This window comes from Gobius niger (assembly GCF_951799975.1).
Source record: "Gobius niger genome assembly, chromosome: 4".
NCBI classification, from domain to species: Eukaryota; Metazoa; Chordata; class Actinopteri; order Gobiiformes; family Gobiidae; genus Gobius; species Gobius niger.
Window position 1 is genome coordinate 31,941,355 of NC_136855.1, and position 24,024 is coordinate 31,965,378.

A 24,024-nucleotide genomic window follows, 5' to 3' on the forward strand; every position below is an offset into this window, starting at 1 on the left:
TATCTACGTATATACTGTATATTTATATCAGGGGTCTGACACTGAATCACTTTATACAAACTCTGAAAATAAAGCCTATATTGATTTTTTTTGTGTGGCCAACAGGCTTTTCTGAAACACAAGGTCCAAAGGGAAATTGATGTCAAATTTAGCACTTGCACTGTATCACAAAGTCAACAATCTGCCTAAAAAAAACAGGGCTTAATCTGCTCAACTACATTGTCTTTCTTCCCTTTTAACAATTCCCCGACCTACAATAAACCACCTGGTCAACTGCAGTAAGAATTTCTCATTCACTTTCCACTTCCTCCTATGACACATAACATACGTCCCTAAACTTACATTTACACAAATCAACAATCTATAACGAAACGCTGAATAAAACCAATATAGTCTTTAACTTGGCATAACAGAACCTAACATGCATTAAAAAATAGGTGGATAAATATTCATTTTCAAGCTGCGATACATGCCTGTGGTTATTAAGCGAGTCTGCACGTAAAACAAGGCCAGGGTTTGTGCAATGCGGGGGTAATTAAATACGTTCGAAATATAAGAGCTGCCTCGGGTCACGCGGTGGATTTCAGATGTAAAAAGCAAAACATTCTGCACCAAATGAAGGATGGTGAGGTATCGGCTTGTCAGCTTAGGAATAAAAGGAAAAAAAATACTTGGCGACGTCCCTTACTAATGAACATTTTTGCGAAGGGCTGAATGTTATGAACGATTCAGAGTCTGAAAAGACGATATTTGCCTATTGCATACGTTTAAAAATTCAGTGACACCCACGTCGAAACCTGCTTTCACTCTGGAAGTACATTTCTCCCACTTGTTTTTCCCAAAGAACTTTCAAGAAAGTGTAAAATAAGAAGAGCTTAAAAGTTTTACATTTTCTTTTTCTTTAAAATAATGGTCAGGTAGCCTCCATTGCACCTTTAAACTGTCAGTATTTGGATTTTTGGGGATAAGTTTAGCGGGAAAATGAATGGGAAGCAGGTTCTGAGGTAGGACTCATTGCTCCATTGCAATCATGGTAGATCATGACTTTTTGAAAGTATACATTTATAGTTTGAGTATGACAAAGTGGGGGTATTTTGTACCTCCTGAAAAAATGTATTCATAACATAACATAGCCCCCTTTAATGTTTAACACATAAAATGCTGTTTTTGTGAATGTTTCTTGAGGTGAATCCTTTATACATTCCTTCAGTAGGAATCATTTTACTCAGTCAGTGTGTTATTTTCCTGGGTGTTTTCCGGCCATAAGCGCGTGAAATGACAACAAGGGCTGACCCGGTGAACATTCGCTTGACAGCCTAACCAGCTGTGAAATGGCAAACACGGTCCTACCCGCTGCAGCCACACTGAGGTAAGGGAAGGTTTGTAGAAGGGTCACGTTCGTAAAAAGGGATGTAAATAGCGCTTGGGCTGTTTTCAAAAGAGGTCACTCTGCTATCTGGAGGTTGCCGTGCGGCTCGGCCAGCTGTTGGTCTTTGTTGAGGATGATGCTTATGAGATCTCCCTCGTGCTCTTTCATGTGCTCCAGCAGCCGCTCCTTGCTGGTGGACTCGAAGCCGCAGATGCAGCAGCAGAACAGCAGGAGGCAGTATTCGGTGGCTTGGGGCTGCTGTGGGTCTTTACCCCGCGGCGGGGTTAAAGATTCGGCCCCTCCCTGGGACTGGGACTGGTCTGCGGGAGCGGCAGGGGCGTCCACAGAGAGATCCATAGCAGTTGAAGGGACAGGGAGGTGTTCGACAGAGTTGTTCTTCATCTTGTCCAAAGAGGCCGGAGAGAGCTGGTCAACACTGGAATCCTGGACAGATGAGAACTTCTGGGGCACACTGTTAAGAAAAACAATACAACAAAAATGTTCATGTATTGTACAAACGACATATTTGGAATTGCCCTTATGTTCAAAGCAGAAAACAAAGAGCAACAGGAAAATGAACTTTCTCCACCATCACTTTAAAGGGACTACATGGAAGCTGTCATTTTTTTTACCTGCTACTGCCACCTCAGGTCTGATACCCCAGACGTACTGGCCACATTTTCAGAGTGTTTATGACCCTGCTCTGCATAAACGCATTGCTCTTTGACGGGTTTTGACAGAGATTGAATTGAAGATGAATCGGAGCGGCCACACTGAGCTGTGCGTAACGCACGCCAGGGGCAACGCACAAAACGCATTCCTCAAAATAGAACCAATCCTATTTTTCCACGCGTGCGTTAAGCGCTGTGTGATACTTCGCCAGTGTGCTTATGCGTAACTGCAGTCTCTATGTTAAGGTCGTGCATGACGATGAGATACTGCATTCGGCCCGAAATACCAACTTGAGTGACAGTGCAGGGTTTTAGCTGCAGTTGTGGTGAATAGGCCGGGGCACTTTTTATACATTAGGACATTGCTGGAGCGTGTAGGAGGTGGAAAATACATCATTTATCATTTTTAAATTTAGCCCCTTTAAAGGGGCTAGATGCAAGTTAGTCATTTTATGCTCACTACTGCTACTTCAGGTCTTATGCGTAACTGCAGCTTATATATTAAGCTGGTGCATGACGGCACTTCGGACCCGAATTAACACCTTTTTGAGTGACAGGATTTTAGAGGCAGTTGTGGTGAACAGGTCTGAGCTCATTCTACATATTATGACATGGCTGGAACATGTAGGGGGATGAAAATAGTTTTAACATTTTTAAACTCCGTATAGTCCCTTTAACAAATGCTAAATTATGAATATATGTTCCTACTAAAACGATACAAAGACCTAGAGAGAAGCAACAGTCAATAAATAGTTAAAAAAAATGGACAACGCTAACCAGGATGCACGTGTTAGCTTCATGCTACATACGCTAACGTTAGCAACAAGAGTTATTTTTTGCTTCAACTGAACAATTTGCTGTGAAAAAACATCCATATGGAAGCGATTTGATTCACTGGTATGTAATAAATACTGTATGTGTAAAGTCTGCCAGGAAACGGCTAAAAAGAGTGAAAATTGTGATTCCCATGAGAGGCTAGGCCATACCCCTTGTGACGTGTTGCTGTCGGTATCTATATACTTTATATATAATCTCAGTAAGGTATGCTTGTAATACAGAAACCTAATAGAAACTCCAAATGCTGGCTTTTTTCTCCCCCTTTTCAACACGGCTTACACCTGCCTCTGGACACATTCCTCCGTCGCCAAGTCTGCCGGGCGTCCTTTTGCTTACCGGCTGCTTTGGGAGATGGCCTCATTAATGGCTTTGTTCACTTGCTCGTAGTTGTAGTTCTGGTCCCCGGCGTGCTTCCACATGTGGGATTTCAGCGACGGCGGGTGGCTGCACACATAGCCACACAGCGAGCACCTGGGAATACGCACAAAAACCCCAGCACATAAGAGGAGTCAAAGAGGAAGAGATGAGCTAGTAAAGTAACAGCGGATTGATTTAATATGCGCGCTGAAGTTCCGACTAATCCTCCCCCCTTACTTTCTATCGAGAGGAATCATCCGGACTTAGAGCGCCGCTGGGGTGACTAAAGCTTAAGAGAACGCAGACAGGGGAGGAAAAAAAGGGACTTACAGCCCGAGAGGCGCAGTCATTTGTCAGAGTTAAAATAATTACGGATAACCGGCGGAGAGCGGATTGGGAGCGGCAAACATCAAATGGGAAAGCCGGGCAATTGCTTTGGCATCCGGATGTGCGTCTCAACAGGAGGTCCCGTAGAAGGTCAGTCACATATCGCAGAGTTTAAATTAAAATAAATTGACTGTGCCGCTGGGGATGTAATGAGGTACTGCTGCTTTACAAATGCATTAGCAAAAGCAGACCTAAAGGTAAGGTCATTATGCAATTGTAAAGCGAATTTGCATAGACCAGATGGATGACTTTTCCTGAGCTGCTGCGGCTCCGTGCGCCACCACGAGGGGCAAACATGAACTGCATCTTTGAGGAGATGTGGGAAACTGGATGCACAGGCAAACTCCTCACAGAATTGCCCGGTCCGGGTTTTGAAACCAGCAACTCCTTGTCCTTGTGGTGAGGCAAGAACACAAACCACTCAGCCACCAACATATTTTAGTACAGGACAAGTAAAATGGAGAATGGTGAAATTATTCATAAAGTGATAAACTGAAACCTGTTGTAAAAAGACAAAATAAAGTGCAACAGTTGTACAGTAAAATATCATTCAAACCAGTGTTTCTCAACATTTTGGAGCCACAACCCCCACTATAACAGTTAAAGGGGTTCGTGACCCCCTGCCCGGGTCACACCGTGAGAAATCGGAACATTAGCCTACATAATTCTTAAAAAACAAAGAAAAAAACAAATGGCTAAAATAAAATTCATCAAATTCCGAACATACAATGGCACTCTGGTAAAATAGCACACACATGCGACAATAAAATATTATAATATACGCTAAAAAAAGTATGGAAATTCTATCTACATGATCTGGCGACCCCCCAAATGTGTCAACTGATTTAAACAGCTATCCTTAGAAAATAATCGTTCAAGTACAATTCAGTATCTCAGAACCCAGCAAAGGGCTTGCGTACCTTGCAGTTGTCATCGCACCCCTGGCTGGGAAACTCTGCTTTATACTAGACAGAAATGCAACACTGACACAGATGCATACTAATCTGTGCATATGCTGCAATTCTGGAAACAGACTGTAATGACACTGGTCAGACGGAAGAGCCGTAATTACGGAGAGACGACGCTGACACGGTGCCAAGTAAAGGGAAAGACGCCCTTCAGACAATACTTAACTGAAAGTGTCTGATGTCAGAGTGTGAAGATGCTATAACTTACATTACCATGATGAGACAATCAAACCTACCGCAGCCGGAGCATATTTTAGCTCCTCCGCAGGCTGGGACTGTTTTGATTGTCGTCCCTCTCCTAACAGCCTCACCTGTACTGCTCGAGCAGCTGCACAGCCTGGTGCTCCTGCGGGTGCCTCTTCATGTGGCTCTTCAGACTGTTCATGTTGGTGGTGGCAAAGTCACAGCTGCAGCAGCTGAAAGCAAAGCAACAGAAGTTCAACGAGACGGGAATACAAGTAGGATCTTGATATTTGAATTTATAATACAAGATAACATTTAGGACATTTTGTGAAAATGCTGTAATTACTTATAAAAGGGAAAATAAAATAAATAAATAAAAAGGAGCATTGCAATTGAAATGAAAACAATGCAAGTGCTATCTTCGAGCAGTGAAACTAAAAACTAAAAGAATCCCCAGAGGAAGGAAGATGAAAACACAGATTAAATTAGTGATGAAATGCGGTCCTCTACTTTGAAATAAAAATGCCAGTGTTAATAAATACAGCCATTTACAGCTCACAACAGCTATAGCACTGCTTAAACAGCTGGAGGGATGCTAACAGCGTTCTTACAAAATCTCAAATGATGCCGCAGAAATTAGCACCTGCCTTTTTTTTACCTGTTCCATTCTATTCTATGACGCAAAAGCCTGGTTATGAAAGGTTTTCAAATTACAAAATGAGACAAGAGCCTGCGCTGCGCTGAAACGAAAGGTGATGATGGGATGTTGCTTGGAAACCACAAAGAGAACATCCGTCTTGTCAAGTGCAGATCCCTGTTCCCCGTGTCAGCTGGTGCTCAGCCGCACACAGAGTTCATGGGTTCGCTGTGATGCAACCTGCCAGAACACACCACCACAAAGGACACTTTTAACCCTTTAATACTGAGCGCTGAGGCGTGTGATGGATTCTCTCATTTCAGAACATCACAGCGGCGCAAAGCTCAGTTCAAGTTTTGACAGCCAAATGTTTTTTTTTTTACTATATTTTTTCAGCTTTAACTGCGACATCCTTCTTATGGGTGACTCAATTGCCTTTTTTCTAAATCAATAACACACAAATAAGGAGGTATTCTGAGCAAAAAAAGTGGATAACGGCATATTCTTGAAGCAACAGCATTATTCATTGCTTCTACCTGACTCATTGCTGCGCTCGCTGGGCACGTGAACATGAAACAAAGAGTTCAAAGTCGTCTCTGTCGGAAAAATAAACGTGAAAAGTGAAATCATTTTTTTCCAAGGTTGCAATTAAAAAGTGATGTCGATTTTCAATGACAGAGAAGATTTTTTGAAGACAGAAGATAACAATTTGTGTAACAAAGAAATAATGAAATGTGGATTTTGAGATTACTATCCAAAACAGCGAATAATACATGTCCCTTCGTGCCCTCCATATGAGATTAGGACGTCAAATTCTAGAATAGACTTACAAGCAAAAAAAGCTATTAAAAGATCAGAGTAATTTGTGTGTAGACCTGAGATTAGCAGTCTACTTTCAAACGAGTTTCTCTACTGCCTGAGCTAGAGTGGCAAGAAAATGCTTGAATTTGATTCACAAGAGTTTACTGCCATCTTGTGGACACTGGGCAGAATGCATGTGCAACACGTTTCTGACTAGTTTGACCGCAAATTCAACGATTATTAACAAGGATTAGCTATTGTTAACACCTTATTCCACTTGTTGTTTTATTTAGCTTGAATTTATTGTTATCATTCTTGTTGTTGCCGTTTTTGTGACTTGAATGCAAGAATAAAGTTTGACAGGGCTTCACAATATTTTAAAGCGATTCAGTGAGAAACAATGCGATTAGGGTTATGTAATGGCTAATAAATGGCATTCACACTTAGGCAGAACGGAACAGTCTTTTATCTACGTTGTACAGCACATTTTCATATATTTTCAATAATTTACTTTCCTTATATTACGACCTTGAGTCTCAAACAAAACACAAGAGCCGCAGCAGGTCAAATCAGAAATGAATGCTTAATAACTCCTGGTCTTTACAGGGTAAGCTCAATAATGTATGAAGGACACGTACTGTATGAATCAGTCATTACATTTGTGCCTGTCTTATCAGTTCACTTAATAATTTACAGGCTGTAATTTCAATGGTGCACAGCTCATGAATGTAAACACAACAGGGAATAAATCGCCGCAATTAATATTCACTTCAGACTTGGACCCACAGACATTTAATTACATTTCATTGTGAGTAAGTGGAATGTGCTGTAGTCATGCAATGTACATGGAGAAACTATTAACCAGTTACCGGTCATCCAGCATGCAGAGATTACACACATTTTCAGAAACTATACGGCCTTGGCTTTCAAATGGGGCTATTGGTGGGTTAAAGGTTCGAGAAGGTGATGATGTCACCGGGCCAGGTGGGGGGCAGGAGCCAGCTTTTCCTATCAACTGCATTACACTTACACAAGTCACATCTAAAAAGAACATTTATGAATTACAAAAATTAGCATTAAAATCAGTCACTGGGTCCATGCTCTCTCTGTACAAGGCCAAAAAATGTCCTCAAAAACTAAATAATTTTTCCTCTATATAATATTTTAGGCATTTAGAACCTGCAACCCAGAAATAGGCTGTAAACAAAAACGCAATGACAACGTGACAAAAACATGATGAATCTGCATCAAAAAACAACAAAAAAAGCATGAAAAAACAATCCATAAAAAAGAAAAGAACACGCGTCAAAAATATAACGAAAAATGCGACACGATAAAGCATCAAAATGCAAAAAAAAAAGAAAGACCAAAAAGTGACGACACGACCTAAACACGACAAAAAAAGCAACACAAAAAAAAAGGTTAATTTTTTTTAATAAAAACCGCAAGAAAACCGTGGCATAAACGCAGCGCCAAAAAAAGTTACAGTCAGTTTTGTAGGTCTTGGCTTTCAAATGAGGCATTATACTGCCCTATAAGCTGTGAGCTCCAGTCAAGAGGCTTTTAGATTTGGGTAAAGCCGATGCATTCGGTTAAAGCAGGGGTTAAGAAGTCAAAGCCTTTAAGCAAGTAATACCTTTTGTAAGAAAAAAAAATACATGTACACATTAAACCGCAATTTTTTGTTGATTTTTTGCAATTTTTTGTTGTTATCAATAAATCACCAGAAAATCTTATTCACCTCTTAATCCCCACCAGAAAAGAGTGCATTTTCTCCAGTTTGGCTTTACCCAAATCTAAAAAGCTTAAATCAAAATGGCGACAAAAAGGATGAAAACGCAGCAAAAATGTGACAAACATTCAGCAAAAAAGTGACAAAAACACAACAATAACAGCTATGAAAAAGCAACAAAATTCAACAAAAATGTGACAACGACAACAAAAAGTCGTTTTTGGGTCTTAGCTTTCAAATGAGGCATCACACTGTTGCTCTCCAGTTGAGCAGCTTGCAGATTGCGCTCGGTTAAGGCGAGGGGGTAAGAGGTTAATTGCTATTCTACTATCACTCATTAAAAGTAAGTACGGCATTGACTTTGCAGTATTCTTGTCCACCACTGACCCTCCACTGACTTGGAAAACAGTGCGGCACAGCAGCCTCATTAACATGCAAGCCGTCACCCAAGATTGATAAAAGCGCTGGAGGTTAGCGAAACACACTCACCGATAGGGTTTGTCCGAGTTATGAATCCGCCGGTGATTCCTCACGCCGATGTACGTCGAGCTGGTATAATCACACACGTCACACTTGTACATTTTGAGGCCACTTTCTTCTGTTTTCAGGGGGAAAAACAGATTCTGTTAACATGGCTTTTGTAATTACGCTGTTAGCATCAAATCACTGGTCACTCAAGCATGCAAAGAGCAAAGTAAATCTGGCCTACCATCGTCGGTAATCAGATACGCCTCTTCCCCTTTGGCCACCTTGTCGGTCCCTGATGCCTCGTCCAGGCTGTGGAATTGCTTTTCATGGGTTCTCAGATGACACTGAAAAAAAAAGAGATAACAATTGTTTACAGTGATGAACAAAGCAGGTGTGTCAATCTGATGAACAGGTTTGACTCATCAAAGGCCCTGAACCGAATCCGTTCACCTTGTAGTGCAGTAAAACTAGTGCTAAGAACGTTGTTAAAACAGCAAATGGGTGCGAAAAATAACAAAGTGCTACAGTATTAAAAAGATCTTAATTGATTGAGGAGCGGAATAAATCAAGTCAGTGCGAAGCAAAGAAAAAATGATGCACTGGGATTAAATTGATGTTGCAGCTGTGTCCCTTTAATTCTGTCTTTGAACAAACAATTGGGATTCAATAACTTTTGCAATAAGACAATAATCAACAGCAGCTGATTTACTTACAATATAAATCACATATGTACCGCTTGATTCTTATGTAAAGGCCTAACTTTACATAAAAGTTTGGACATTGAGAATTAGCGTAGGCTAAAATGTTGTAGTATGTAACATGAGCTTATGTAGCATACTTATCCCTATTCAAATAAAGCTAAATAAAATAAAATAAATACAATTAATGCATGTGAAGAACTAGGGCTGGGCGAAAGATATATATATTTAAGATATATCGATATATTTCTAAATGAGATATGGAATAAGACCATATCGCGTATATTGGGATATTTCAAATTCAGATCAGCTATTAAGTTAACAAAAAGAACGTTGTAATTTCAAGCTGATTTAAAAAAAAAAAAAGTTTTTATCTTATTCTTAAACTGAGCACTTTACTTTGTTATCTCTTAATATAAACACTGCCCTATTTTATTTTCTAGACTATTTTGATTTAAATGTGCACCATAACTTTGTTATACAGTGTTTATGTTTACATTTCAAAGCTACGTGTACTTGGCTTTGACTTAACATTTCATTTCACAGCTCTTACTTTGCGGAAAAAAGATCGGGATATATATCGTATATATCGACATTCAACCAAAATATATCGGGATGTGACTTTTTGTCCATATCGCCCAGCCCTATGAAGAATCAAATGTTTAAGAAGGGTTTGTGAGAGCTACATGAGTTTGGCTAAGAGTTCAAACTAAACTTCCTTCCTTTGCCAGGAGAAGTTTAACAAACGTTTTTTGTACACAATAGATTCATATTCAAACTGAACACTTTGGACCGAAATGTAGAACACATCTAGAATATCGGCTGCCCTCTTGTACCTTGCGCTGGCTGTGTTGTTATCAGGAAGTAAAGTGTGGTGTGAAATATTTGCCCTCAGGTAATGCTTTGTGTGCTCACATTACACCAACCATATCATCACATTCTGAGTTGTCAAAGTAATGCCTGATAATCAGTAACTGCTCTTTTTGTATTCACTTAACACATTAGATGCTTACAGTATATTCAATGGAGTTTCAATTTCATTCATTTAGTGGTAAATGCAGGAGTTGTGCACACACTTGACTGTTCTGAGCACTAGAGTACTTCCTGCCTTTTGCAGCTTGAACTGAAACACTCCCAAGTACAAACACACCTACTCCTATTAAGTCTGACACGAGGGTGAGCTTGGAGAAACATTCCAGCGCAGTCAAGAGGTCCAAACTGCACGGTTAGCAGGTGAAATGTGCAGCAAGTGAGGAAGGTCTTTGAGATATGATAGACATTCATTCAAATTGTGATTTACACTTGGTTCATTTTTCACGCAGGTCTACAATGGAGTCTGCTATGTTCATTCATGAGAGCGAGGCTGAAGGGTCGCAGCATACTTCCCGACACTCTCACTGCACTGGAGAACACATAAACAATGTCCATATGCAGCGTATGACTAAACATGGTGCTGTTCTGTCCCGGCCGCCCTCAGGCCTGTGAGCAGATTACTCACATCAACAGCCAACATATGGGAACCAACAAGTCACATCACTGCATTCATACCTCACCAAATGCCCTTGAGTCAAACAATGTAAACACTATTTGTTTACACTGAATACATCTTCACTGACTCTGAACGCCACAAGCTGTGTGGGTACATCATCAGGCGCGTGATGTGTTATCAATAGACAAGGCAGACTTTGTCATTTATTTATTATGGTATAAAGAATCTTATCGTTTCAATGATTTAGTAAGTTTCCAAAAGTTTTCCAAAACTTTGAACTCAAAATAGCCATGGAAGGACAAATATAAATGCCAAATAACTTTTTAGGGACATTGTGCGGTTGGAGAGAACCAGCAGTCACACTGGCACCACATTATGTCAGAGTATAGTACTTATTCTGGATTGATAGCCTGTCCGTCCATGGTAGTGGATCTCTCCTTCTGTGGTTCTCCCCAAGGTTTCTCTTTTCTCCTGCCGGGTTTTTGAGTTTTTCCTTGCCGTGCTGGAGAGTCTAAGGACGGGGGACGCCCTCGCCGCTCGTCGCTACCTCCTATTGGACATTATATTTGCCTGGATTCACCTGAACTTTTAATTGTCATATTTATTGCTCTGTTTTAGTGCCTTAATGTTTGGTGCAGCCCTGTGAGGCGACTTCTGTTGTGATATTGGGCTATACAAAACCATTCAACTTGAAACTTGAACTTGATAGAAAATGTATTTAAATAGCTAGCCGTTTTGACCTTTCATAAAAGTCTGTGGCAAAGTCATTCCCACACTTAAATACTTCCTATTATAGTATATATACTGTAGAGTAGAGCAGGTATTAATCATATCTAAGTACTTGGATGGTCACTGCTTTGTCCCGAACATAAAATATTTGGGGACATTCTCCATGTAAACTCAATATTTGTACTTTTAAATCCCAATATGTTGAGTGATGCTACTAAGAAGATGGCACCATTTCAGCTCTTATACAAATACATGAGAACGTTTCCTGCCGCACGCTCACCTTGTAGTGGAAGGATTCCGGACACTGCTTGCACGGGTACAGTTTGCTCTTACAATGGTGTATCATATGGCTTTCCAGATCTTTACTGTCAGACGCGATGTGCTCACAAAAGGGACACTGGTTGGGCGGCCTCTGCTTGTGCACCTTTAGATGCTGTTTCATGTAGCCCTTGTTACTGCAGCTGTACTGGCACATCCGACACCTGAACGGCTTTTCGCTGCCATGAACGTAGTCCACCAGGCTGTTGTCGGAGGACGTCACCAATCCGTCCATATAGTTCGCGCCTCCGTTCCCCACCGCTACCGCTACGGCGCCTCCGGATTCGTTTTGAAACTGCGCGTTGTCTTGGAGCTCTTTGAGAATGTCTTCGTCCGACGCGTTCTGGTCGGATCGCTCCCTCAGCCTCTCGATGACGGTCAGCAGAGACAGGCTGATGCCCGCTTTAGTGCCGGGGCCCTCCTCGTCGCCCTCACCGAGTGACCCCAAACTTTGCTCTCTTTTGGTTTTGACAACTCCTGTCTTTCCGTCAGCTACCTCCTCGACCAATTTCTGCCCAGGATTAACCGCCTGTGTCTGGGCGTTGGCGTTTCTTTCTTTTGAAGCCGAGATGGAGAGTTCGACAGTCCTCATAGGCATAGCGACAAGTACCTCGGCCGCTAGCGAATGTAGGCGCAAAGACTCCGAGTGCGTTCTCTTGCGGCCGGTAGGAGGTACATTCTCATCCCTCGGCAAGTCGACGGCAGAAGACGTGCTGCTGTCGGCAAAAGCCTGGCAGTCAGCCGGGCTGCCATTGTCACTTCTCTCCTCCTTTACATTGACAAGTTCTGGCGTGTTGAGGATACTCTTTTCTCCATCTTCATCTGGGCTGAGAAGAAGCGGATTTGGTGTCAAAACGGAATCCCCCGCTGAAGGCAACCTCTCTACAATCACGTTGATGTGTCCGGCACTGTTCGGGCTACTGTGGATAATCTTCTGAGCAGAGGAGAGAAGACTATCTGAAGAGCTATCATGGCTCTCGCGGTCTGTTGTTACTTGCACCTCCACCGTTGACTCATCTGTGACGGCATCTTTGATCGGATACACATCCACTTCCTCTTCCACTTTCGCTATTTTGATTTCCGATTGAGGGGAGGCGTCTTGCTTATCCTCCACCGGTAATGGCACACAAAGCTGAAGTTTGTATGCAGATGGTGGGACTTTTTGAGCGCTTTCATCTTGAAGGACCTGGGAAAGTAGGACCACTTCCTCTCTGGAAGTGGCAGCGTTGGCAGAGCTCCCCACTGTTGGCTGAGAGGTCGGGGCTTCCTTCTTGACAGCAGCGCCATCTTCCTCCTCAAAGATGGGGTAGGTGCAGTCCACCAATCCAGCGTGCTTCCACGCGTGGGTCTTGAGCATCCGCTGCTGGCTGCACACGTAGCTGCAGATTAGGCAGCGGTACAGGCCGTACTCCTCGTAGCTGTACCACTTCTTTTGCACGAGCTCGACGGAAGCTTCACTTCTCGTAGAGTCGCCGATTTGCGAAGAGCTGTTGTCAAAGTGTAATTTGACGTGCGCCTCGAGCTGCTGCTGGTCTCTCGAGGTGAAGCGGCATTCAGAGCACATGAGGATGAGGTCGCTGTGCTGCTCGTTGTGTTGTTTTAGGTGCTCTCTCAGCTGGCTCAGTGTGGGAGACAGATAGGGACACAGGCTGCACTGATAGCACGTCACTGTCCGCTTGTGGTCAGGGCCACAGGGGCTTTCCGCTATCTCTGTTACCGTGGTGGCAATGTTGTTGTTGCGGTCGCCTAATGCGGACGCACATGGCTCCCCATCATCCATGTCGCAGTCCAACCTCGCTGCGATATCCTCATCCTTACAGGTTTTTCTGGTTTTCCGGTGAGCCAGGCCTCCCCCGCTCACTTCCTGACCCCCAGCCCTGGACGAAGCCTCATAGAGCAGACGCTTTTGTCCGGCTAAAGTGCGACAGCGCTGGGGACGCTTCTCCACGATTTTGCTGAGCTTCTGGATGACCTGGATGAGGGAGTCGGTGGCTTGTTTTTGGGGGAAATTGTGGGGGTTGTGGCCAGCCTGGGGAGCAGAGGAGGTGACCAGTACTGCCGTGTCACTGACCTCCTCCATCATCTGAAACGCACACAAAACATACACAATTAAAAGCATGAACACACTTTTTAGTAAAGACTTTTTATATGTAATTAACATGACAAGAGCTGTATGATGTGACACAATATCTGTATCGCAAGCAGCCATAGAATATCAGGAGATTCACACATTTTCTGCCAATACAGTAACAAATAAAAGTACAGATAGTTAACTTAAAACATGCAACAACAGGGAGTGTTGAATGCAACCAGTCTAGACTCGTACTTCACACTGTGACTTTTTATGGGCTAAACAACCTTTTGAGACTGCACCTTTTTTAAACAAAAATCTTGTTTAAAAAAAAACAGCCATGTGCGTTTGTTTACAGTCTTAGGGGAAGTGACTTTCTTTTGTTTGACCACAAATTGTCTTCCTCTTCCTTCTACTTCTGCTATTTCAATGCACGCCAAAAGCTCTGAGACCAATGGCAGAAGAAATACTAGTGAAAGGAAACAATCTTAGACTTTAATCTCGCCAATGCTTATTTTACATCAAAAAGGTGGGCTTAGTGATTTAAAAAGGTTTTATCATTTGGACCTGGCAACCCGAAATGTTGGGCTCATTCTGTCTGCTTTGTGATTGGATAAACTGTCTTGAGAACTAACACTTCAAATGTAAACATAAACAACTTTTAAAAAAGGCTTTTATAATACTGACTACATGCACATGACAATTGTTTTTAGGAAAACCATCATTTCATTTGTTTACTGTATATCTGGGGCTATAGATGGGTGAAATCTTACAGACCCCACTTTAATGAGCTTTTAGAACTTGTTCTAATTGCTTGTGTGACATTAAGACCATGTGAATGGAGTCAGTTAGCCCCTCAGTGGACATTATCATGAGCTTTACACAGTCCTAAATGAGCACCTGTTATGTCAGGGTCTAAAAATATGGCTTTCACTCTGACTCTCCCCCAGGCAGCACTGAGAAGTTGGGCTCTGCCTCCAAACTCATACCTTTGCTAAGAGCTAGTTTGCTGTTAAGGGTATACGGTGATAAAAGCCTTAATAAAATCACAGATATTCAGCAAATATGAAATAATACGCTGTTTGTGTCCAGTATCAGCTTGGTGATCGCTCCCTTCTATTCAACACACATCCCCACGAGCCACGCATGCTAAGAGCTAACAAAACACGAGTATACAAGGACATTTTAACTGTCGCGTCTGTTAATGAGTGCTGAAGAATATAGAGGCTGTATACTCATGAAATGTACTCACGGACTCGGATCAGCCTGAAGGTCTTTGTCCTCAGCACATAAAGCCGCTTTGGTTTATTTCTCTGCCATAAAAAGTGGAGCCTGTGCGGTCTACACAGCGGGTCCACATTGCAAAATGGCGAGGATGGAATATCAGTCACGTGACTCGGAGTTTGGGTCAGGTGACCAGAGTGGGCCACTGAGCGGCCGCTTTCGCTACATGCACTACATTCACCGGGGTCCCTCCTGACTCAGGCGGGCACGTCCATGCATGCATAGAGCGTTCAGTTGTTTATTTCCCGTTATCATGTCGTTAGTGGGCCCGTGTGTACTTGAGCTGTGCATTTTTTAAAGTTAAAAATGATCGATAAATCTTCACTCCATCAAATGTTACACAGAAACATTGCCATCTGGTGGCGCCATTTGGTAACTACAGATACGCTTTGCACAAAGGCTTGGTTTGTTTCAGACAATTATGAATCTGTTCTATAGCCTAGCTCAGTGGTTCCCAAAGTGGGGTCCGGGGCCTCAGAGGCACTACAGGAGGGCCCCAAAAGCTTGCCTGCGAAACAAGTTCATTGAAAAAAGTTCATTTTGAATGGAAAAATACATTTATCTGGACAAATGCACCAGTTTAAACCAGTATATAGCCATATAGCCAGTGCTAGATGTTACTTTTAATGTCATTTTCGCTGTAAAATTATAAAACAAATCCTTTGAATGGAGTAAACCATTATGATTTGGGGGGCCCCGTGAGATTTTCTGATCAATAAGGGGTCCACGATGTCCCGGACTTTGGGAATGGCCGGCCCTAGCTCAATAGGCTATATCTTTATTTTGGAATAGTACATTGAAAAACAATGACAGACAGAAGGTAATAATAAAAATAATAATGACTTACACTATTGCGCTTTACCAAGTTTCTCAAAGCGCCACACACATTATTCAGTCACGCCATACTTGGTGATAAGAACCTAATGTAGCCACAGCTGCCCTGAGGTAGACTAACGGAAGCGAGGCAACCTGTCTGTGCCATCAGCCCCTCCGACCACCACCAACCACTCACTCACACACACACACACACACACACACACACACTACATTCATTCTGGCCTATTGTACACATTTTAAGTAGGGGAAACCAGAGCACCCGTAGTGATCAAACCCGAACCCTAACAGTTCCTGCTAACAGTAGTGCTACTAGTGTCCACTGTTAGAGGATGACATTAAATACAGCTTGACCAACGGATAGTATGATTTTACAGCTTGACCCAGTATGATAAATAGCGATTTAATGTTATCCACAAAGTGTTGGTGTTTCATGGTCAGTTTAATGTCCTCCTTGAAATGATTTGTGAACATAGATAGAGGCGTACTGGACATTGGAAATAAACTAAACATTGGACATTTGGGCCAACTTTGTGATGATGCAAAAAGCTAAGCCTGAGCCTGAAGCTTAACAAAATGAACTAAACCATGCTTGAGTTACATGACTGTTGTTGCTGCTGTTACCAGTACATAATACATAAGTAAACTAGGGAAGTCGAGACACTGGGCTGTTTTTTCGGAGGGACCCCCTCCCTGCCAACAGGCTCAGAAAGCCTTGTCCTTTTTAACGCATCACACAGTATAGGAAACAAACATCATCCACAAAGTAGTAAGTCAGGGCAGCTGGGTGAAGGCTATCGCCAAATCTCAAGTGGCCCATTTTACACTATAGCTTTTTAAACAAACTACACTGTACAGTGGAGATGGGAATGACAACAGGGAAATGACATCTATAACAAATGCACCAAGCTGCTGTTATGCCTTTAAATGCTCTCCATGGCAAATGTTGCTAAGTCTAAAGTTTAAAACTGATGATGGTCCTTGGTAGTCATTGTATATAAGATATCACTATTTACTATTTAATTGTTTTTTCCCCACATTTCCTGCCTATTTTGCACACCCTGAGTGTTTCTAAGAGCTGATTGTAACAAGTAAATTTCTCCATTGTGAGATCAATAAAGGCTATCTTATCTTATCTTATCTTATCTTGTATCGTTAATAATCTGTATCTGTTCAGCTCAGGAAGGTCTTGTTTGTATCAAAAGTCATTGTAATCTAGACCTTATCATTTATTATGTTATGTAAATGTACAGTATATTGAATTGAATATGGGGTAGGCACTTACTGTATAAGCTTATTGCTTCAGCCTACTCCCTTTTGAGCATCCACAACTGTGTGAATTTTGAAAGACAAAATGAATGTAAAATGTAAAAATAAACTAAACTCTCAGAACTGAAGATGTCTTATGGGCCTATAGTACGAAGGCTACCAAGTGGCCCCTCACAACGTGAACAGTGGAATAGGTTACACACAGTCAGAAGTGCATCATAAAGCTTGTTGTATAGGTGAAGCTAACCTGTGACACCCATAACACTTTGCCCCAGTTGGACCCGGGCCTAAAACTTGACCTTTGGATCTGTGGATGAAAGCTTCCGACTATCGCCCAAGCAAAAGTGGAAGTTTTGATACTGTGCTGCTGACATATGAAAGGTAGGGGAACTGGAATGGTGTCTGTTGATTGGGCGTGTCCTATCCGAGCAAATATGGCATTAGGCCTAAAACCATAAGCCAGTTCCTTCGAGTTTAGGTCACAAGCTTATCTGCAAGCTTTTCAAAATGAACTGCAACTATATTTTCTTTGTGTATTGTATTTTAAAAGCCCTTTTAGGGATGGACATTTCTAATTAGCCTTGGCTATAAATGTTGTAGTGGAAAATAATGTGAAAAATCTTGATTATATTGCAACATTTTAGATACTCAGCATTATAACAATAATCCCACTGTTAGTTTGATTGTACGTGATATAAAATACATGAGGATGGCCTGGTGGCCCAGCGGTTAGTGCTGTTGCCTCACAGCAAGAATTCCCCTGGTTCGTTTGAGTTTGCATAGCTCTGATCTCCACTAAAACCATGTACAATAGGTTCCATTTAAGGTCAGGACTCCCCTGGAAAAGAGATACTGAAATCTCAGAGGTTAAATAAAGAAGTATTTTAGAGAGCAGGCAGGTTGATCTAACGTGTATGTGTCTAATGTGTACAGCACAATACACCATCACCTATATCCAGAGGCGGATAGTAGTTACATTACTTTTTGAAGTAATTGTACTTCTTTACCATATGGTAAAGAAGTACCATATGGTACTTCTTTACTAGCTACTCGTACCTCAGTGAGTTAATTTAAGTGGCAAAAGCTTCCCGTTGACACTGATAATGAAAAATAATAATTCCCTATTAACCTATGAACCTCTTAACCCCCCTAACAAAGCACATTTTCTCCAGTTAGGCATTACCCAAATCTAAAAGGCCCAGCCTATAGTGTAACACCTCATTTTAAAGCTAAGACCTTCAAGACTCTTCTAAACAAATCTTTTTCATCACACATTTTCTTCACTTTTCTGTTACTCGTTTCTGGCTTTTTGTCGCATTTTTGTCACTTTGTCCCAACTTTTTTGTCGCTTTTTCTTTGTTGTGTTTTCGTCGCTTTTTCGTCATTGTTTCATCACTTTTTTGTCGCTCTTTTGTTCCATCTCCATCCTCGTCTTATTTTTGTTGCTATTTTAATACACAATAAAAAAATTAAAAACAAGAGCAACAAAATATAAAATAGAGGACAAGCGATTGAGAAGGTGAGCGCGTAGCTCGGTGGTGTAGGACTGTCTGAACAGGTGAGTTTTGAGGTTGGATTTGAAGAGTGGCAGAGAGTCTATGGTACGGAGGTCAGAGGGGAGAGAGCTCCAGAGCTGGGGAGCAGAGCGCCTGAATGCTCTGTGCCCCATGGTGACGAGTTTGGCCGGTGGGACGGAGATTTTGAGAGTGGAGGAGGAGTGGAGAGTGCGGGCAGGAGTTGCGATGTGGAGGAGGTCAGATACGTACGGAGGGGCCAGGTTATGAAGTGCTTTGAATGTGATGAGGAGCATTTTGAAGTTGATTCTTTGTTTTGTGGGGAGCCAGTGGAGTTGTTGTAGAACAGGGGTGATGTGATGAGAGGTAGGGGTCCGTGTGATGATTCCAGCTGCAGAGTTTTTGGAGGAGCTGCAGTTTCTGGAGGGATTTGTTGGGAAGACCGAACAGAAGTGAGTTGCAGTAATCAATGCGGGAGGTGACGAGGCTGTGGACGAGGATGGCGGTGGTGTGGGGGGGTGAGAGAGGGGCGGAGACGAGAGATGTTGCATAGGTTTTATTTTGACACTTTTTCAAGAAGCTTTAAGATTTGGGTAAAGTTCAGGTGGGGTTCAGAGTTCAGGTGGGGGTTAAGAGGTTAAACTACTTGGCAGTGGGCGGGAACTGGCATTTTTCAGTCACGTTCTTCTTCTTCTTGAGAAAAAAGGCAGAGTAGCTGTAACGTTATCACTGATGACTTGCCATACGTCGTCCATATCTTTATTATTGCAGTGCATTTCCACCTTTGACCCAGTTATCACAGCAGCAGGCCCCCGCTGTCAGGCCGCGGAGCCATATGTCCACTCTAATGTCAGCTCTGTTTGTCAGCGCGCTCACGAACCCCCGGTGTAATTCAGGCCAAATAGGTGTAACACAAGCTTGCCTGAATGTGACATCTTTCATTGTTGGCCATAACCATTCTTATGATTTTTATGAACCCCCCCCACCCCCATTACCTCAGTGGGCTCTCCGTCAGAGGGCTAATCTGATATGACAGCACATCTACTCTCTCTCACATTACACTGTTGCCCGGAGGCACCGCAGCGCCCTGCCTGTACGGGCCTTTCAAAAGACTGTACGCAACTGGCTTATTTCTATTGAGGTATTAAAGTCATACCTCACTTTAAGGTATGAGTGCACGCAGTGGGATTATTTCCAACCCAACGCCGGCAAAAGTCAATTGATAGAAACTCTTTGGATATTTATTTTTTGACATTGTTGTCTGAACAGAATAAGAGTTATGTTTTGTTGTCATGGTGACACAGGTGAGCTGCCTAGAGTCATTTAGTCCAGTGGTTCCCAACCTTTTTTTCCCTGCATGTGCTGTAGACGGGCTGCACCCCCCCCCCGTCCAAAATGTGGCCCCCACAAATGTATCAAAACATGAAAAGAATATCTAATAAGTACTTATTTCAAACAAATACACAGAAATTGGAGTGCTGAATTCACCTGTAGCCCTTACTTAGTCATATTTGATGATTTTAGACAATTTATGTTGCTCAGGAGTTATGTTTTGTTGTCATGGTGATACGGGTGAGCTGCAGAGTCATTTAGTCCAGTGGTTCACAACTTTTTTCCTTGAAGCCCCCCCCCCCCCCTTGCATTTGCCGTAGTCGGGCCGCCCCAAGTCCAAAACTGTGTGCATCAAAACATGAAAGTAATATCTAATAAGTACTTATTTCAAGCAAATATATTGAAATTGGAGGGTTTAATGCACCTGTAGTCGTTACTTAGTCATATTTGATCATTGTAGACGATTTATTTTGCTATCATTTATGACCTGACTCTCTGACCAGGCAAAGCTCTGCCCCCCCCTGCAATCCCAGGCAGAGTCCTGGGAAGATATTTTAGTTAGGGGGTGCTGAGGGACAAAATTTACCCCCAAAATGCTTGTTCTATGCATATCAATATTGCTTGCAGTTCGCAAACTATCCACCAGGGGGCAGTGCAGCGCCCTCAGCACCCTGGGTTCCCATGGCCTTGATCCCAGACACGCTCGCCCCCCAAGGTATAGGGAACCACTGATTCAGTCAAATTTAGCTATTGTAAGGAAGACTGGAACTTTATTCGACCCGTTTTTTTTAACCACTTACCCCCCAAGTGCTTGTTTTCCATTTCAGCTTTACCCATTTGTAACGCCTTATTTGAAAGCTAAGACCTAGGACCTAAGAACACCTGATCTTGTTGTCATGTTTTCGTCACACTTTTGTCACTTTTTTGTTTGGCCTTTTGTGGCATTTTTGTCACATTTTCATTGCTTTCTTGTTTTTGTTTCTCTTTGAGGCTGTTTTTGATGCGTTTTCATCTTCGTCTTTTTTGTCGTTATTTAGATTTTTTTAAAATTATTATTAGTTTATTTGAACAGGGACAATGCACATTAATTAACATCACTGTAAATGTGCCAGCTTTAGGTCTAAAGCTAGTTTTCAACTGCAGTCCCTGGGCAAGATGAAGATGGCCAGGAGTAAACAATATACGACAATAACAACAGCAATCATTATTAACCTTTAAAATAATCAAATCATTCATTAGTATAATCTCACACACAACCTATGTTAACATTCGGCACAAACAAACAGACAATTACACACAGGCAGAAGAACACTGGCAGCACAAAAGCAGCAAGAATAAAATACATCAACAGTGATGTGCACACGTTTGATTCTCAAGCAACCATGATTTTAACATATTTTTGAAAGGCCTGAATGTTTTTAAATTTGGGTAATAGCAAACTAGAGAAAAGGAGCTCAGTTCAGGTGGTGGTTAAGAGGTCACTCTAAGAAGACACTGCCCATCTTTTAATTTATTTTTTGACCACAACAACAGCTTTATTCTGGGTTTACCGTTAATAAATATAACCTTCATAAAGTGCTACATTATTATATTATTATTCTTTTTTCTCCAAACATAGATACCAAATGGATTTATAGGCTACATCCCCGTCAATCCATTTCGAATAAGCTCATTGCAATAGAGATGATAATGTATAGGAAGAAGTGGCTTTACCGAGGTGTACCACTAGATGGCAGTGATGGCCTGCTAATCAGTCCGGCAAGTCCCACATAGCAAAATAGAGAGTTCAAACTTTGAGTAAAAATATGTACGCTACTTCTATTGTTCGTTAAAAGAAGTGATGCATATTGTATCGTCAAGGAATTAAAAAGCAAGAAAAATCTTAAATATCTACCAAGGTAAATGGTTAAAAAAAAAAAAAAAAGATAATAACCTAGTATGGTGAAAGTGGTCGATATGACAAAAAAAAAGGCTATTGTAATCTGTAAAGAGGCAATGCTGTGATATGCCAAAGGGCACAATGGAAGGTGAGGCAGGTTGTAGATTTCAGTTTTATTAATGTGATTGACTGAAGGCTGCACGTCTCAGGAACATAAGGGAGGTTGGACGGGGGCCATATTGTTTTTGCAGCAAATTGCTGTTATCCATCTCCAGCGCGTGACTCCCGGTTCACCCTCCCCGAGTGACCGGCCACACCCAGGCCCTGCTGAATTGCATCATAGGTATTTTTTGTTTCTCTCTCCACACGTTGCCAAGTCTGCCTGTTGCAACTTTGCTGTTTTGTTGTTTGTTTGTTTCTTTGTTTGTTTGTTTGTTTGTTTGTTTGTTTGTTTGTTTGTTTTAAATCATTTGCAAAGTTGCATTTTAAAACAATGGTAATTCATAGATTTTTGGCTGTTTTTGTATCTTGCATAGATCGACAAATACTTAAATGTATAGGACACTACACAGTCAATTGGGAAGGCAAGACACTGGCAACGTTTATATGGCCAGAAAAATCAGACAACTGGAGTAATCAGATAACCCAATAATCAGATCTGATGCGTTTATATTCAATTTAGAAATCTGATCATCCAAAACTCCGGGTTTGACATGAGCCAGAGAAGATTCAGTTAGATTTTTAGAGCAACGGAAGAATCTCCACACTCCTCCCTTCAGTCAGGCCCACCTGCAGAACCAGGTGATGGGTGAAAGTGACTGCGCCTTCATATTTGGACTTGTGTGAATCCTTACCTGTGTATGAGACCAGGTTTAGAACCTCAAAGGTCCAGGGTTCAAACCTTGTCAACGCTGCATTGTTTTTCTTCGTAATTCTAGTGATCTCAGAAAAGTTAAACACAAATAGCACAAACTGTGCTTTAACTTTTAATAAGGATGTAAGAGAGGAGCTGGAGAGACAATTTAGTAAATATTTTAAACCGGAACTTGAACCCACAACTCTGGGGCTGGAGCAATATTCTGCATATGTGCAGCAGCTCTAACCACTCTTTTTTCATGGATAACTTTTGTGATTTTTCTTTTTCCCTTTTCCTTTTATCTATTACCTTTTAATCTTTGTGACTTTCTTTTGGCCTTTTCTCTTTATTTTCCTGGTTAGGTTATGCACTAGTGCGAAAGATCTGAAAGAAATCAGATTAAATCTTTGTCAGATTATATATTTCAGATTATTTCTGTTTACATGTCTCTTCAATAATCTACTTAGATTATTGAAGATTTTCTGAATAAAAAAAAATATATATATATTCTTAAGAACTCCAGAAAACAGCTTATTTAGATTTTTGGAAACACGGAATTTTAGGAGTAAAAAAAAAAGGCTAAAGCTGCCTATATTTAAAGAGACAATACTGTATTTTTTGAGAGATTCAGATTTCAATTTATTTTATTTATTCATTTTGTAGGTACAGAGGAGATTTTGGATGTCTCAGACAAAATTGCAAACTTTGCTTATTTTGGGGTTCAGGGGGAGGGGGTGAATTTTAATCAGATAAGAGATTAGATATCAACCAATATTTCCATAAAAATTGTAGACAGATATTTGGAAACGTTTTATTCTGAAGGTTCTCAGAATAGAATTGCATGTTGTCTCTGTGAGAGATGATGATAATATGGCCTCTGAAGTTACAGTTTTTATGAAGGAAAGTTTATTTAGTAAAAATTAGAAGAGATCATTGCATAGATCGAAGGCCTTTATCATGACCAATCTGTCCCAAACCCTAAAAATTAGGGGGGGAAAAAGAAAAATGTTTTGCCTGCAGTGTCTCGCCTCAAATGTGGAAACCCTTTTTCTCCCCCTACCTCTATTCCAAGCAATAACACACAATGTATGTCTTCTATTTGGGCCTGGGCAAACAAAATGTCACATGTATGCTCCATCTTGGGTTCAATTCGCTGTAGCGCTCCGGACCCCGTGAAAAGTGTGCGTCGACTCCTTTCCCAGGTCGTTTAGGCTCCAGCTTTATTGTGCTCGCTGATCCGATTTCCCCCGGACCCTCTGGTGTGATTTCTCTTTTCCGTTTGCCCCGGCGCGATCTTAAAGCCACGGTTCACCTGCAAAAGAAGAGAAATATAGAGTGGAC

General features: G+C 41.7%; 1 protein-coding gene across 1 annotated transcript; it reads right to left on the minus strand.

Annotated features, from left to right (window-relative positions):
* Window positions 1–1,138: 1,138 nt before the first annotated feature.
* znf507 (zinc finger protein 507) lies at window positions 1,139–15,089 on the minus strand. The gene is made up of 7 exons (XM_079554683.1): window positions 14,968–15,089; window positions 11,607–13,727; window positions 8,652–8,754; window positions 8,432–8,540; window positions 4,901–5,005; window positions 3,214–3,348; window positions 1,139–1,841 (listed from the first exon to the last, which is right to left on the minus strand). The coding sequence occupies exons 2-7, from the start codon at window positions 13,725–13,727 to the stop codon at window positions 1,445–1,447; spliced, it is 2,970 nt and encodes a 989-aa protein (XP_079410809.1). The 5' UTR covers window positions 14,968–15,089; the 3' UTR covers window positions 1,139–1,444.
* Window positions 15,090–24,024: the final 8,935 nt, after the last annotated feature.

Coding starts and splice junctions, on each gene's coding strand:
- znf507 (XM_079554683.1), bottom strand. CDS start 13,727: ATGATGGAGGAGGTCAGTGACACGGCAGTACTGGTCACCTCCTCTGCT. Junction 8,541..8,651: donor GTATCTGATTACCGACGATG/GTAGGCCAGATT, acceptor CCCTGAAAACAG/AAGAAAGTGGCCTCAAAATG. Junction 1,842..3,213: donor GCCATCTCCCAAAGCAGCCG/GTAAGCAAAAGG, acceptor TTTTCTTAACAG/TGTGCCCCAGAAGTTCTCAT.